The 17,684-nt window shown below is 36.4% G+C and overlaps 1 protein-coding gene across 1 annotated transcript; it reads right to left on the bottom strand.

Moving 5' to 3' along the window:
• Positions 1 to 578: 578 nt before the first annotated feature.
• Positions 579 to 11,694, bottom strand: LOC107044233 (serine-enriched protein). The gene is made up of 9 exons (XM_015266039.1): positions 11,473 to 11,694; positions 9,643 to 9,866; positions 8,758 to 8,890; positions 8,040 to 8,078; positions 7,158 to 7,275; positions 5,143 to 5,300; positions 4,681 to 4,812; positions 3,204 to 3,386; positions 579 to 1,170 (listed from the first exon to the last, which is right to left on the bottom strand). The coding sequence occupies exons 2-9, from the start codon at positions 9,849 to 9,851 to the stop codon at positions 1,000 to 1,002; spliced, it is 1,143 nt and encodes a 380-aa protein (XP_015121525.1). The 5' UTR covers positions 9,852 to 9,866; positions 11,473 to 11,694; the 3' UTR covers positions 579 to 999.
• Positions 11,695 to 17,684: the final 5,990 nt, after the last annotated feature.

Here is a 17,684-nt window from a genome sequence, read left to right as displayed (position 1 = left end):
AAAGAAAATAATTAATTGGGGAATTTTTGGAATTCGCTGGAACCATTACTAGAGTAATTCCTGCGAATCGAATGGATTTTTGTAAGACTTAAATTTTTGGCTGCAAAAAAGGATGACTTTCACTTGTAAATTCATATTTGTGGCATTGAATAATGAAAAACGGTTAAACAATCCAATGTATTAAAGAATAATAAAAACCCAAAGAATTGTTTACAAATTATTCATGAAAAAAATCGTCATTACCCAAATAAAATTTCCAATTTCTCCACAATACAAGATTTTTCATTTTCAATTTTCAAAATGTGAAATCAAACTAAGACTTTCTTTGAGAATTAAACAATAAAATTTGACGTTCAATTCGGAATTCAGTAGCGAAACAGTAAAACAGTTCAAGTCGATTTTGACAATTGGTCAGTTTTTAGCAAATATCTCAAAATCTAAGGCAAATAGCTAAATTTTCGTAATAACCTTTTTTATAGCGCGAATTAAGCGCCACAAAAAAGGTTATAACAAAAATTTCGCTATCTCCTTTAGATTCGGAGATATTCTTCGAAAACTCAGCCAAGAATTTGACCGCTTCGCTACTGAACTTTAAAGAAGATTGAACCAAAAAAAGGGCGATGAAAAAATATCATAAAAAGCCCTCCCTGGCAGTTGCATCTAGGCGATAATGCCACGAACCTAAAACTTGTGAGTTTTATAGAACCAAACGATGTCCGGTCGTCCCTCTTGCCTGAAAACGAGACGAATATAGAGGCCACTTGTCTTATCAACGGGCTCATTCGCCTGTTCAATGTTCTCTCGATGCACATCAACAGTAGTTTGATGTTCGTGCATAGCATTAGTCTCGTCGTCATTGTGCGAGTGATAGCTCCCCGGTGGCGTGACAGCCGGTGTATGGACAATAACTCTGAGATCCGGCGTAGCGACACTCCTCGGCGGTGTTTCCGCAGGTGTCACGTCCGCAGTGGCCGCCAACAAGGCGGCCGGGGCCAGAGGTTAGTTGCTACCAGAGTGCTGTTTCTGGTCAGAGCCAGCATCACTTCCACACGAACTCAGTGTCGTGTTACTACCGCATGGATCCAATGATGATTGTACTGACATACTGCGACCCTGTCTCCTCACTCTGTGGGGAGAGAGCTTACCTGGGTCGACACTGGTGGGGTCTGCCTGCAACAAATCATCTAGTCAAGTCGTTTTCTATGTAATAACTAGCTCGCTCCGCTCGCCAACCCCCGATGACCCACAGATAACGCTCATGATCCTTATTCTGACCCCTGTTATTCTTATTTGGGCCCTCCATCTGAGATTTGATCCTGTGACCCTTAATCTGACCCATATGAGCCTTAATGTGACCCTTGTGACCCCCATTTGAACCCTTATTCTGCCCCTCGTGACCCAAATTCGACCCTCATGACCCTTATTCTGCCCCTCGTGACCCAAATTCGTCCCTCATGACCCTTATTCTGCCCCTCGTAACCTTTATTCCGACCCTTGCGAGCCTTATTCTCACCCTCATGTCCCTTATTCTGAGGATCGTGACCCTTACGCTGACCTTTATGACCGTTATTCTTTATTCTTTATTCCTTATGACCCTTATTGTGACCCTCATTACCCTTATTTAGACCCTTGTCCCCCTTATTTTGACCCTTGTGACACTTAATTTTTGAGTCTTAATTTCGCGCACCAAATTTTTATCACCAAAAGTCGATTTGGGTTCTTTCTAATATAGAGAGACATCTTACTTTAAGATTTCAAATGTTGCAAAATAATACCCAGAAAACATGTGGGAAATTGTTCTTGTCTTCATATGGTACAGTTATTTTTACTAATAAATTAGCAATACACGTCCGAATGGTCATTTTGCACATCATTTTCTTCTGTGGTATATTAGTATATTTCGTAACGAGTGCAAAAAAGTTTTTCACGAGTTACGAACAATATTTTTCATCACAATGTGGCGGAAATTGGACTTTTAGGCATGCGGAACGTGCCGAAAAGTTCACTTTTCGTCACAGCGTGATGAAAAATTCATTATTCGTTTCATATTATTAAATTGAATGAGATTGATTTTTAAACAATTGTGTCAGATTTTCAACTTAGCTGAATGTTATCATTATCATTACTCTTATTATCCCTTTATTTCATACAACCGATTGTCTTTTTTGCGGTCCTATCACTCCCCTCAGCCCTTTGTTGCTTCACGGGCTGGCATTCTCGTCCTAACTACGTGGCATTTACTGCAGGAGCTATATTTCCTATTCACGTATCGGTGTTTTTATTTTCGTTCAACGGTTTCCTAATTATTGAAATTGGCTTTTTTATCGGCTCTGCATTCCACAGGTTTGTCGTCTACATAAGCCACGTTTAGGCCGTTGTTGTCGATTATTATTAATATATGATGGAAAATTTGAAATTTGCAAAAATCATCATAAAAATAAAATCACCAGATATAGCTGTCGTAATTATCGTTCAACTTCGACAGTGTGGCATTAAAACTAATATTTTAAGCTATAAGTGAATACATTTGACGCATGATATCTCAAGATATCCCCGGAATTCCGATTTTCAAAAAATACAAAAATTTTGCAAATTTATATATAAATCAAAACAACGATTATTGCTATCGCCTTCAGCTTCGAACTCGATCACAAGGGCATCCAAACAAATTTTTTAAGCCATTATTCAATGAATTCAAAACATTTTTTTAGTTATCGTGGGACAACTGATTTTTGGAAAAATTCAAAAATTGAAAAAAGTATCAAATGAATTGAATTTTATAGGGCTCAACAATGCCTACATTTGAGAAAAAGAAATGACGAACTCCCACCCCAACCCCAACGACACTGGCTTTTGAGAATTGTTTGCTCTCAGTGTGAGCAAATCCAAATGGAAAATGCCCTAATGGAAGTTCGCAATTAAAAAATACATGAATTCACAGTTACAATTTAAATAAAAAATAAAATTCACAGTTGAAAAATTCATAAACCCCTCGTCATTCGATTAAAACCGATGGAAATGCTATGCCGTTGCAGTACTGTACATTACCACTGGGTTCATCTCACTGGAATAATAACGCACTGCGCTATGTACTCATTGTTGAGTGCGTTGAGAACATTTTGACCCATTTGCCCGGGTTTGCTCTCAGTGAGATCAAAATAATTCCTGTGATGTATGAGAATAGCCGTTTACGTGACACGCACCTGATAGGCCAACGAGTTCATGATAATGGGTGATGGCACCAGTTTCAGTGGATTAACCTCGCGCATTAAAACATTCGCGGGGATCTTGTGAAATTGGATGTACTCCAGGAAGTTTCCGATTACATCCTGCAGGGGAATAGTTGGATTACTGTCGCAGTATTTTTTGCTCCACATTAATGCCGCCTGGAATTGTAAAATAAATCGCATTTTACGCTTATATAATTTTATGTATTGGAGGTTTCAAAGTGGTTTATCTCAAAATTACATTTGCAACAGATGTAATTCAATGTTGTTGTTTGAAAAGAACTAACTCAGGTAAATTCAAACTAAATACGGTTCAAGTAATAATACAGTCCAGGCGTTATATAAGTGTATCCGTGTACCCCCACTACGCGTGCTTATAGAGAGGAAAAAATAGGGATCAGCGGTTTGAAATAAGATACCTCGCTCGTTGCGCCCAAATTCTATGGAATATTCATTTTCACTGAATGGATATTGATAACTAATCAATTTATACGAGTTTAATGTTTTGAATGCGTATAGCCCGCGTTCCCTTTTCTCTGCTGATGTTGGGGGATTGTTGGGGGACTTGAGAATAATCACTTCTGAACAGCTGAAGTACAAATTATTGAAAGTACGTAAATTAATTGAATTTTAATTAGGCTTTTTTCTATTAAGATAATTCTGCGTCATCATTTTAATAATTATAGCGTCGAAGAAAAGAGGTGACCCTTGGGATCGTTTAACCCTTCTGATTACTTCACTTGACTCTCAAGTTTGAACTCTTGACCCTTGAGGTCATTTGACCCTTATGATCACTTCGTTCGTCCCTCCCGTTTGACCCTCAACTCCGTTTGATCCTTATAATCACTCTTTTCCCGTTGAAAAATTATCGAGGCCATAGGTATCTTATGAGAAGCCCACGAAACTAAACATTCGGGAGGCGATAAAAGTGCCGAGAGTGGGGTAGGCCTCGAGGCTTTTTGAGTTATGCCTTTTTAAATTTCAGGTGAGACACATTGTTCAAAATTTTCTAGTGAAATTTCCGGTCAAAGTCTTGGAAATTTCTAAAAAAGTTACATTTCCACTGAAATTTGAAGGAATGTTGTCATTCAAAATTTATAATTTCTTGGAACAATCAGTGGGAACTGTGATTAATTTTAATTTTAAATTTTTAACCGTCTAGTGCTTTTTTGAGGAACGAATTGAGTTAGTTCTTTTCGAACCACGACTTTGAATTACAACTATTTGAACTGTAGTTCTGATTTATACATCTGCACCATTCTCCCCAGTTACGTCTTGAAATTCTCTTTTACGGAATTTTTTCGATTACCGAGAATCTAAGAGTCAGAATGAAACATGCATACACAATTTTTTTATGCGTGTCGACAACGAAATGAGTTTCTCCAAATTAAAACTCAACAGCTAAAAATTAAACGAATCTGTCCTGTTTTTGCCCTTCGTTCTACAACAATACCTGAAATTTAGTGAACTCATCAGCTCGCAACTCTTCCCTGGCTAGGATGAGCCTCACCACATGCTGAGGAAGTAACGTGAAAGACCCTAGATTGAGTACTTCATTTCCGTGTTCATCGACAAACTCCAGAACCTTGAAAAACAAATAGCATCTGTAACCCACCTAACGGAATTACGTCGAAATTGAATTACGTTGCCACTGGATTTTATCTCTGAAAAATAGGTGTGTTCCCAATATCTTCGATAAAATTGAGTTTCCCAACAGCTCGCTCATCACCACTCACTCGTCTATTTTCGAGGAAAGAATTCTGATTTCTGATATGGATGCGAGCCTCCGAGATTAGCAATCAAAGGTTGAATTCGTTTCTGATTAAATACTTGAAATTGTTGTGCCGGAGAATACGAGATAATACAATTACTGACGGATGGAACTACTTGACGGTGATAAAGAGGGAGTAAATACCTTCTGAACCAGTGATTTTGTACATTTATATTGGATGTATCTTTCGGCAGACGCTAGAAGTGCACAGACAGTGTCCACAGTGATGCAGCACTGGACGAAACCAGCGCATGCTTTTCTCAATTCGTCCAAACCGTAGTAGTCAGCGGCATTCATTACTCCTAAAAACATTAAAGGATGCTTCAATTTTTTAAGTGTGTCAAATGTTCAAGCATTTTAACAATTCATTATTTATTTATTTATTATAATGCTCGACCTGAGGCCCATATTTACAAAATATTCTTACGTGTACATTCAAGAGTAAATTAATTTCACATCGATGGCGTTCAATACTAAAAGCATTTAGGGTAGATTTATTTAATAAATAAATTGTTTATTCAGTGGCGTGGAAAAATAAAATGAAGTGATATTTCGAATTTTATTACACCATTGGAATTTTGAAATTAATGCGAAATCGAATAATTTGATTTTCACTGTTGTAATCTTAACTACGAAGATTGAAAATACCAAATAAAGCTTTTTAATCAATTTTAAACAAAGCAGTACAATAATTTTGAAGAATTTTTATTGACTATTTTCAATAAAAAAATTTCTGATTCAAAAGTTTTTAATAAACATATAATTTATAAATATAAAATTATATTGATAAGGAATCATTTTATAAAAATATATCGAAGACATGTTCATTTGAAAGTTTAATTAAGTAGTATTTATTGAAGGGAATTAAAAAAAATTACGCAATATTTTCAATCTAATTTTAATATTCCACGATTTCAATGAATAGAAAATAAGAGAATTGATTTGCCATTAAAAATCATAAGTAAAAAAATTATCATTGTCTGTAACGTCTTCATGACATTAAAAAAATTTTGCCTCCAAATAAAATTTCATAGATTAAAAACATATCAGCTAGCATCAGAGATCGCTACACTGATAAATTATAAATTAAATTGAAGTTTCAATTGGTCAATTGCTTAACATCACCCAACAATTTTCAAATTATTAAAGTAATCATCAATTAAATGTTCAAATTACGAATTTGAACAATGCTATATTACCAATTGTAATAATAAATTTAATTCATAGTCTGTTGAAAATTTAGCTTTTAAAATTAAAATTAAAATTCAGATCAATTCTTTTACTATTTCTCAAAATTTCCATGAGGATAAATGAACTTCAATTATTTTAAGGTGCAACTTCCCTCAATATTAATACGGTCGAGGCTTTATATAAGATACCTCTCTATAAGATACCTCGAGCTCCGAACGCTTGAGGCTTACACCCACTCTCAGCACTTTTATCGCCTCCCGAATGTTTAGTTTCGTGGGCTTCTGATAAGATACCTATGGCCTCGATAATTTTTCAGCGGGAAAAGAGTGATTATAAGGATCAAACGGAGTTGAGGGTCAATCGGGAGGGACGAACGAAGTGATCATAAGGGTCAAATGACCTTAAGGGTCAATAGTTCAAACGTGAGAGTCAAGTGAAGTAATCAGAAGGGTTAAACGATCCCAAGGGTCACCTCTTTTCTTCGAGGCTATAATTATTAAAATGATGACGCAGAATTATCTTAATAGAATAAAGCCTAATTAAAATTCAATTAATTTACGTACTTTCAATAATTTGTACTTCAGCTGTCCAGAAGTGATTATTCTCAAGTCCCCCAAAATCCCCCAACATCAGCTGCCATTCTATCACGCGGGGTTATCTGTAGAGAGAAAAGGGAACGCGGGCCATACGCATTCAAAACATTAAACTCGTATAAATTGATTAGCTATCAATATCCATTCAGTGAAAATGAATATTCCATAGACTTCGGGCGCAACGAGCGAGGTATCTTATTTCAAACCGCTGATCCCTATTTTTCTCCTCTCTATCAGCGCGCGTAGTGGGGGTATACGGATTCCCGGAATTCCACTCTCCTACTGCCCCTAAGGTATCTTATATAACGCCTTGACTGTAATATAATGATTGATCCCGATCCCGGTCCATCATTTAACTCATCAAAATTAACATACCCAACAGTGTTCTCGGCTGCAGGGTGACGCATCCCGTGTGAATATACTCGATGAGCTGGCGAAACACATCGGGCTCGAACTCCTCGATAATCAAAGTATGATGCTGATTGGCTTGTGGCTTACCATTGAACAAAAACGTTAGCATGAGCCTCTCACCCCCAACAATTCACATGAATCATCAATAATACAAAGCAAAGTCTCCGCAGATCCTCACGATGCACGTGCCAAACGCTTAGCCATCAGCCCAGCATGACTTTGTCGAGGCCTTTGGAAATTTACAGAACAATTTTTCTCAAAGCGCACAGCAAAGCCCATTGGTCCACATCCCAATTTTTCGGGCAAGCTAATCGTCACTATCAGCTACTACTCTACTTATCTCAGAAATCCTAAGGTATTTCTGGAAATAATTCACGTTCCAGTGATGCAAACAGGCTATGGTCAGGCCTCAGTAGAGGTTCCCCTGAATAAATTCTCTCTCCATTCTTCTCAACGAGCTTTTTAGTTATAGTTTAGTGGCATGCATAGGTCAGTCAACGCATGTTATAAAAAATAATTCACACAATTTCGTCTCGCAGAGAATATTAATATGAATTAAAGGGAAGAAATGAGATGCATCAGAAGACTAACTCTAGATTCTTTGGTAAATATCTCGAAAACGACTAGGTTTATTGAAAAATGTCATAAAGAATTTTTTGTAGAAAATTTATTTATCTACAAAAAAGGTATTATCACATTTCCTCGAAAATCTACTAGTTTCCGAGATTTTATCGAAATAGTCTACGACAGATTCTGCAACTTTTGTCATTTCATTCTTTTAAAGCAGATTTTCTTGTCTAGAAAATAAAAAAAAGTCTGAGAATCGACATTTTGCATTGAAAGTACCTCTTGGATGGGAGCCAACTGCTGCGTGAACCCTGACCGCTGTACGCGACACAACAAATACACATTTAACTCTTTCCCATTGACAGGATAAATGATAATTAGGTGGTGGTGATTGTACTTTATGGTTATCACCGGTTCGTGTGATAATTCAATCAATCAACTGTTTGTTGACTGTTTTGCAGTTCAAATAATCGGATAAATTGCAGCCATTTGCTGGTACATTCAGACAATTTAACAGTTTTGGTAAATCCTTGTGGCATTGAAACTTATTCCATTCGTTATATCTCGGCGAAAATTACTGCTGCATTCGATTTCACTGTATGACTCGGAGAAAAAACCTTTCCCAACTTGATAATATTTCGTTTTTTCTAAAATTGAACGAATTTCTGATTTGAGAACTTGACGAAATGGAATTGAATTCTGAATTGAAAAAAAAATTGAGTGGTTTCATTCGGTTTTATTTTCGTTTTTGATTCCACTGCATATTTCGATGACTTCGATGAATAATAAAATGCCTGATTATCGAATTATAGAATTATCAAACAAATAATTGAATAATTCATTAATTTTATAATAATAAAATTAAGTTATAGAATTATTAAACAAGAAAAATTGTCATGCTCTGGTTTAGCAAAGAGATAGTCTCAATTAGGGAATTATTCTTTCTCCGTGAATCGCGAAAATTATGTTTTTATTTTGAAAAATATGTTGAGATTACCTGTTGCGCAGTATTTTGAAGATTGAGGAGAGGTTCAGAGCTTCTTTTGAGGAAAAATCGCAGCTTTTCACGGGGCGGAGGTTCTTTCTTGCGTTGAGGACTAGGAGCTTGATAAAGCATTTTATGGAAGACTCTATAACAAGTGGGAAATTTTTTTCATCACAACATGGTCAATATATTGTTGTCAATAAATTGGTGATTTGATTCCGGATGGAATTTTTATGATGATGGATTTTAAATTGGATTCAATGATTTATTGAATTTAATTTATTGACATTGCCCAACGTTGGCAGCCAACATTGTCCCAAGGTTGATTCCCAACATTGCCCCGACGTTGGCAGCCAGCATTATTCCAACGTTGGCAACCAGCATTATTCCAACGTTGGCAACCAACATTATCCCAACGTTGGAATAATGCTGCCTGATAGTCAACATTTCCCCGATGTTGGCAACTAACATTTTCCCAACGTCGACAGCCAATATTGCACCGACATTGATAGCCAACATTGTCTCAACATTGGCAGCCAATGTTGCCCCGACATTGATAGCCAACATTATCCTAACGTTAGCCGCCAACATTGCCGCGACATTGAAACCCAACATTGTCCCAACGTTGGCAGCCAACATTGCGCCAACGTTAAAATTTTTTACCTTTTCCTGAATATTAGTTTCAAAATAATTATTTAAACAGATGATACAACCAATCTCATGATCGAAGTCATTCTAAATGCCGTCAGAAAGAATATTTTACATCACAAAAACCTCAGAAAATTGAAGAAGGGAGGAAACTGAAGGGAGCAGTCTTCCCCAACGATCTTAATAAAACCGACCTAAAAATACACCGATGGAGGGGTGTGGAAAATAGAATGAGAACGTCATAGCAACCTGCTCCTTGCTGCGAGTACGGCCTTGACGGCGCACACCGGCTCCCGAGTGTCGCCGACGAGAAAGGTCACGTCGCACAGTTCAGGCATACTTGCGAGGAACTTCATGTCCTCGGCGAGGCCCGATCTATTCTCGAACGTCGAATAATCCGCCTCGTCGGCCACCCCCATCACGTCTGGGCCGACACCCGAACTCGAAGCCTCCGGCATCGAGCCCGCTTCCTCCTGTAAAAATTTACGTAGATATTTCTATTATTTCTGGCTTGGTCGCTTAATTCAATTCTAAAAATCCGTGATCACGTCGCAAATTAATTTTAAATAATTGTCCTAGGCTGCTTTCAACGAATTTAAGCCTCCATACGTTCCACGTGGGACTATTTGATGGAGTGGAACAGATTTACTTGAGGGAAATTAACCAACTTGATAGAAGGAAATTTAATATCTATGACAAGAATTGAATTTTTGTCGTGATCATCAGAAATATCGCTAGAAGAATTCGAAATGTTGGCTGGAAAAAATATAATCTATTGTACGACAATCATTTGATCTGAGAGAACTCCATAGGTTTATAACATAGAAAGAATACATTGACGAGGAAAGAATATTTTTTTCCAAAAAAAATTGTCTCCTCGAAATTATTTAGTTTTGCCAATAACAAGTTATCGGCAAGAAAATTGTAGTTTCTTCTTGAAATTCTCATTTGTTCCATGGAAATTATAAGTGTTTATTGCACAAAGATATACACTACTCAATCATATTCACTTGATAAAACTGGAGTCTCATATAATTCTCTGTAGAACGAATGTATTTACCCGAAAGACATATAAATGTCTCACGAGAACAATTACTACTGCGAAAATTATCATGTGTTGGTGGAAAGTTTTTTTTGTACACAAGTAAATTGATTCAACGCGACAAAAGATCTCTTCAGAACTAATTTCAGTGTATCCACATGATTATTTTATTTGTAACAAAGAAATTATTCTCTCGAGATCGAATGGCGAAGAAAATTAAATTCAATGACGATTTCGACTATTGCACAGTTCTCAATGAATGTCTGGAAATCTAAGGCAGATACCAGAATTTTTGTTATAACCTTTTTCATAACTCTCAATTCTCTCTACAAAAAAGGTTTTCACAAAAATTTCGTCATCTCCCTTAGATTCCGAGATATTCCGCAAAAACTCAGCTAAGAACGAAATCAACTTGAACCCTTTCACCGCTCCGCCACTGAATTAAAAAATGAAATATTCAAAAATAGCTTTTTATAAATATTCTCATCGAGATCCCCCTTCTATACTCCTCTTTCAACTTCTACAAACGTAACAAAACATAAAATATAAAGCACAAACCACAAAACATAAAATACAATATATCATTTCTGAAAAAAATTGTAAAAAAAAATCTAATATTTATATTCATTCCCGCAAATCCTGAACAATATTCCGTCCCATCTCACCGCCCCCAATCCAGCCCCCAAGAAAATACTACGCAGGTGCAGAAAAAGTTCAAGGTCAAATAATCCGCGCAATCAAGGCTATTAGTTTCCAAACCCGAAGTAAACTCAAAACCTGCAGATTCCCTAAAACCGACGTCCAATGACAACTGCATCGGACAATCCCCGCTGCGTCCGGCCTCCATCGCTGCTCCGCCGAGTAATTAACCTACTTCCGGTAACCGATAGCCCGCCCCATAAATCAAAACTCGTAATTAAACCCCGACGGAGACGCCAATACTCTTTTTCACCCCCGAACATGGGGAATAATTTTTAAAACTTCCACTGCGTCTGACAGCACAGAGGTCTGTTCTCCCTGGGTAAAAATAAAATTACCTGTTGCTCAAATCCCGGGGCCTCGTCGCTCGCCGGGCTGCTTTTCCCTCGGAAGAACACTTTTACCTCACTTATTTCCTACCGGTGAAAATGACGGAATTTTCATAATTTCAATCGACAATACTTTACTCTCACATTCGTCTCGATTGATCTCCCCAATTAATCGACGGAACACGCTTACTCCCCTGATTTTTCAGCCGACAAATGTCTCAGACGCGATAAAAATCCACCTCTCATCACGTCTGAGTGCAATTTAATATATTGATCGTGAAAAATTATTGATTTTTTATTCGATATTTGACACTGAAACGCTGGAAGCACCTGAGGATTCCACCCGACAATTCACCTCACAGTATCCAAGAATATTCAGTATCGTTTTCACCGATTCAACGACTCCAAATGTCCGATTAATGATGAATTATCACTGGGTTCGGCAGCACGCACCTCGGAAAATAGTCTGTGCTGTTTGATTGTATGAAACGGGTCGAGATGAATGGATAAACCGCAAGCTCTCCTAGGGCGCTTTCACCGACTGGCCCTGAGGGTGTGCTTTATCGACGCAGACACTCCACTCGTGCGCCCCCATGACGGAAGGATTCACAGTGCGACGACGCGGGGGAGATCGCGGGCTTTTGCGCCAGTCTGAAAATGCGAGATGAATTGAACGTCTGCGGGATTTCTGGGCCAAGGCGATACATTGTTATCGTTGTTTCGTTGGGTGTTGGGGTATTGATTGGAGGCCGTTGATGGATTTTCATTGAGGATTTTCGGGGAGGGGGGCGCCGGGGTTTCAAGGATGGGGTGACCTGTGCGGAGTGGGATTAATTGTCAGGGGGTTGTGTAAAACTATTTTCATGGAGATGTACCTTTTTGATGTGTTAATTCGAATTTGAATGGAGCGGAGTGAAGACTGCGGTTCTGGAAGGGATCAATTTCTACCAGAAGACTGCACTGTCGCAGGTGAATTTGAAAAAAAATGATACTCAGATGAATTCTTAGTCAATTCTGGGAATCGAATGTTAGAGGTGCTGTTCACAATGAATTTTTTAGGTTCTTTCTTGTTTAGTTTATTCAAATCAAATCCGAAATTTTTCATTTTTTCATCACATGTGCGTGAAGTGAAATTTTATGTACATTACGCGTGCGCAAAATCCTACTTTTCACACATTGTGATGGAAAATATCGTTCGATACTCATGGGAAAAGTGTTCTTTGGCTCGTGGGATTATATTACTCGCCTTCGGCTCGTGCTATAAACCTTCCACGATCCAAAAAACACTTTTGCACACTGGTATCGAAATATACTATTTCGTCACGTGTGCGCAAAGCGAAATCTCTCGTTTTAAAATCTCGTAAAATCTCGCTTTCCACACATCGTGAGAAAATAGTATATTTCGATACGATTGCGGGAAAGTGTTTTTGGGCTCGTGGGAGGTTTATAGCACGGGCCGAAGGCGAGTGATATAATCCCACGAGTCTAAAAACACTTTTCCCGCGAGTATCGAATCCTATTTTTTATCACAATGTGCGGGAAGCGGGGTTTTGCGCACGCGGAGCGTGCGTAAAATGTCACTTTACACACAGCGTGATGAAAAAAAGTGTTCTTTGACCCCTGAAGTGGTAGAGCTCGCCTTTGGCGAGAGCTCCACACCTCCCACGGGTGAAAAAACACTTTTACGCACTCGTATCGAAATACACAATTTTGATACGAGTGCGTAAAAGTGTTTTTTTCACCCGTGGGAGGTATAAAAAAGAAAATTTCCACCAAAACATGATAATTTTCGTAGTAGTAATTGTTCTCGTGAGACATTTACATGTCTTTCGGGCAAATACATTCGTGCTACAGACAATTATATGAGGCTTCGGTTTCATCAAGTGAATGTTATTGAGTAGTGTATATCTTTGTCCAATAAACATTTATAATTTCCATGGAATAAATGATAATTTCAAGAGGAAACTACAATTTTCTTGCCGATAACTGTGTTATTGGCAAAACTAAATAATTTCGACGGGACAATTTTTTTGGGAAAAAAATATTCTTTCCTCGTCAATGCATTCTTTCTATGGTATAAACCTATGGAGTTCTCTCAGATCAAATGATTGTCGTACAATAGATTATATTTTTTCCTGCCAACAGTTCGAATTCTTCTAGGGATATTTCTGATGATCACGACAAAAATTTAATTTTTGTGAAAGATATTGAATTTTCTTCTGTCGAGTTGGTTAATTTCTCTCAAGTAAATCTGTTCCACTTTGGCAAATATTCTCACGTGGAACATATAGTTTTTCGGCAGAACTATTTTTTACTGTCAGCAAAAATATATTGACTACGTTGTGGCGAATGCAATTTTTCACTAATTGAAATTATTTATGAAAAATAAGAAACTTTTGTTCTGATTAGGCATTCCGAATTTAAAAAAAATTAAGAGAAAACTTCGATTTTCTTCTTTGTGGTGTAATTAATAAGAAAATGAGAAACTGCAGTTGTTAAAAATGAGTTTTATAAATAAATTGTAAACAATAGAATTTTCAGTCTCAAATTATTTTCTCGAAATTGTCTATTCAATAAAAAAAAGAATTTCAATGAAAATCCTCCACTAAAGAATCCTAGAATTGAGGTTATCATGGCATCTTCGCCACTTGTTACGTACTGAATAAAAGAAAAATTCATGAATAATTTAATTCGAAATTGAATTCAAACCCCCGTTGGAAAACTGACTTTCAATGAGTGTCCCAGCGAGCGAGAGAAGAAAATCCCACAAAAACTCGAGAGTCCTCATACATCCATTTCTTTTGAATTTTAAAATAACGAATGAATGAATCCTCATTTCGTTCATACACTCAGTGTGAAACATTCATGAGCGAGTGTTGAAAGAAATGTGGGTCAAGCTCAAAAATCTTGGTGCAGTGGGCGTCATTCATGCCTTTTCACCAGCGTTTCTCATGTCGACCCTAAAACCCCCTTGTTTCGGGGATCGATACACCAGATGGACTGGCAACAAGTAGGTAGGGAACAGCTGGTCAGACAAACGATAAAATCCAATTGTTCTTCAATACTTTTCAGATTTCACTCATTCACAAATAAAAATTCCCATCACTTATTGAATTGGTACATGAAGAAATCAGATAAAAATGTTAATAACAATGTAAATGTTGAAATTTGAAAATTTGCATAACAATCCAAAATTATTCTTTAAATTCATTTCTCTTTTTTTAATGAATAAAAAAAATAGAGAATGCTCGTCTTCATGAATGCATTAGGTGGAATGGGAACAAGTATTTTTTTTTTTTTATGCTTATTTTATATCGCTTCGAGTCTGATGAGACTATATGGCGATTGATCAAGACTTTAAAAATGGTTTGATCTCACCATTCTATCCGGCCAGGAATCGAACCTGGAACCTATCCGTTGTGTGGGAACAAGTAGGTATGGAACATCTGGGCAGACAACCCATGAAATCCAAGCGTTCTTCAATACTTTTCAGATTTCACTCGTTCACGAATGCAAATTCTCCATCACTTATTGAATTGATACATGAAGAAATCAGATAAAAATGCTAATAACAATGTAAATGTTGAAACTTGAAAATTTGCATAACAATCCAAAATTATTTTTTAAATTCATTTCTCTTTTTTTAATGAATAAAAAAAATAGAGAATACTCGTCTTCATGAATGCATTAGGTGGAATGGGAACAAGTAGGTATGGAACATCTGGTCAGACAACCCATGAAATCCAAGCGTTCTTCAATACTTTTCAGATTTCACTCGTTCACGAATGAGAATTCCCCATCACTTATTGAATTGATACATGAGAAAATCAAATAAAAATGATAATAAAACCAGAAAACCTGTATACATCTAATCTTAAATTATTTTTATAATTTATTTCTCCCTTTTAATGAATAAAAAAATTGAAAATCCTCCTCTTCATGAGTGCATCAGGTGGAATGGGAACAAGTAGGTATGGAACATCTGGCCAGACAAACGATAAAGTCCCAACCTTCTTCAATACCTTTTCAGATTTCACTCGTTCACGAATGCAAATTCTCCATCACTTATTGAATTAATACATGAAGAAATCAGATAAAAATGTTAATAACAATGTTAATGTTAAAACTTGAAAATTTGCATACCAATCCTAAATTATTTTTATAATTTATTTCTCTTTTTTTAATGAATAAAAAAATAGAGAATGCTCCTCTTCATGAATGCATCAGGTGGAATGGGACAAGTAGGTATGGAACATCTGGTCAGACAATCCATAAAGTCCAGTCGTTCTTCAATACCTTTCAGATTTCACTCGTTCACGAATGAAAATTCTCCATCATTTATTGATTTGATACACGAAAAAATCGAATAAAAATTATAATAAAACCAGAAAACCTGTATACATTTAATCTTAAATTATTTTTTAAATTTATTTCTCGTTTTTTAATTAATAAAAAAACAGAGAATGCTCCTCTTCATGAATACATCAGGTGGAATGGGACAAGTGGGTATGGAACATCCGGTCAATCAACCCATGAAATCCAATCGCTCTTCAATACTTTTCAGATTTCACTCGTTCACGAATGAAATCATAATAAAACCAGAAAACCTGCATTCATGACATCTCAAATCATTTCCATAATTAATTGCTTTCTCTCACTGAAAAAAAAAAAAAAATAGAGAACGCTCTCCTTCAGTTTAAAACATACCTCATTACCCTGACAGTTCAACATCAAAGCGAGAAAATTATAAATTCAAGAAAGAAGTGATATTGAATTCTCGTCATTCCTAACAAGGACCCCCCCCCATTACCCTGACCCGTGCAAATATCATCGAATCTCACTTTTTCGTTAAAAAAATTGATATAAAAAAAATAAATCCGCCCCTTGACATTTAATTCCCTTCATCCCTAACAAGACCCCCTAATTACCCCCTCCCCATCCAAATGAATTCGTCCCGCACGTTCTCATTAAAAAATTCATGTCAACCCAAAGCTCCTGACATTTTCCCCACAAAAAAATCAGTCGTCCAAAATGCATAAAAGGATGTAGATAAACCGCCTCCACAAATCCCTCACGAAAAATTCCTAGAAGTGGAGTATCTTATGAATTTCACTTCTGGGTGGACTTTAGAAAATATAATTTCTATTGCAGCCTAAAAAATCTCTTATTTTGGGGATCGACAGACATGGAGTGTCAACAAGTAGGTATGGAAACATCTGGTCAGACAAGCCGTAAAATCCTCATAATATCATTATTCAATATTTTTCCAAGTGTTCTCATAAAAAGGGAGACCCCTGGAATTCTCTTCATTCTTAACACTACTTATTATTATTATTATTATTATTGTTGTTGTGGTTGTTGTTGTTGTTATATATTTATCCAATGAATAAGCTCTAAATATTTCATATTTTTCCAATTTTCCTCTCAAAAAATCAGTCCCTCAAACTGCATAAAAGGATTGAGATCAAAGTTTTCCACGAATCCCTCACGAAAAACCCCTAGAATTGGAGTGTCTTATGTATTTCACTTCTAAGTAGAATATACAAAATATATAATGTGTACGACGTGGAATATCAACAAGTAGGTATGGAAACATCTGGTCAGACAGGCCATAAAATCCCATCATTATTCAATAATTTACCAATTTTCCTCATAAACGTCCCCTTGAATTCTCTTCATTCCTAACAAGACCCATTAAAACTCAATAATTAGGGATCGGCATCAATTACTAGTTTTCGTGATATTTGGGTTGAAATGTGAAATTTATGAAATAATTGATAACTTAAATTTCCAATTGACTATGACTTAAATAATTCAAAAATGGGATTTTAAATTGACTGAAGCAAATAATTGAAAATATGTGAGTGTGAATTAACTATTGGACAAATATTTCTGAATTTCATAAAAGCTGATTTATATTTGTGATTTTCGATTAGCCAAATAATCGTCAATCCTCCGAACTCAATTATTAATCCATAAAATAATTCGGAATTTGGATATTTAATTGATGATTAATTTAATAATTAACAATTGACGAGTATTATTAGCTTCTTCATAATTTAAAATTTAAAATTATGATTAAAATTTATGATTCTGCTGATGTCTGCCAACATTTATTCAATGCTCTTCATATTTTCCTAATAAAAAGCATTCCCCTAGGCATTTATTCTATTTCACTTCTACCAAATCCCCTAATTACCCCCCACCGCTTCCAAACGACT

The sequence above is a fragment of the Diachasma alloeum genome, unplaced genomic scaffold (genome assembly GCF_001412515.2).
Source record: "Diachasma alloeum isolate Michigan unplaced genomic scaffold, Dall2.0 Dall_scaffold_00180, whole genome shotgun sequence".
Lineage (NCBI taxonomy): Eukaryota > Metazoa > Arthropoda > Insecta > Hymenoptera > Braconidae > Diachasma > Diachasma alloeum.
This window is presented reverse-complemented; position numbering and strand designations above follow the sequence as displayed.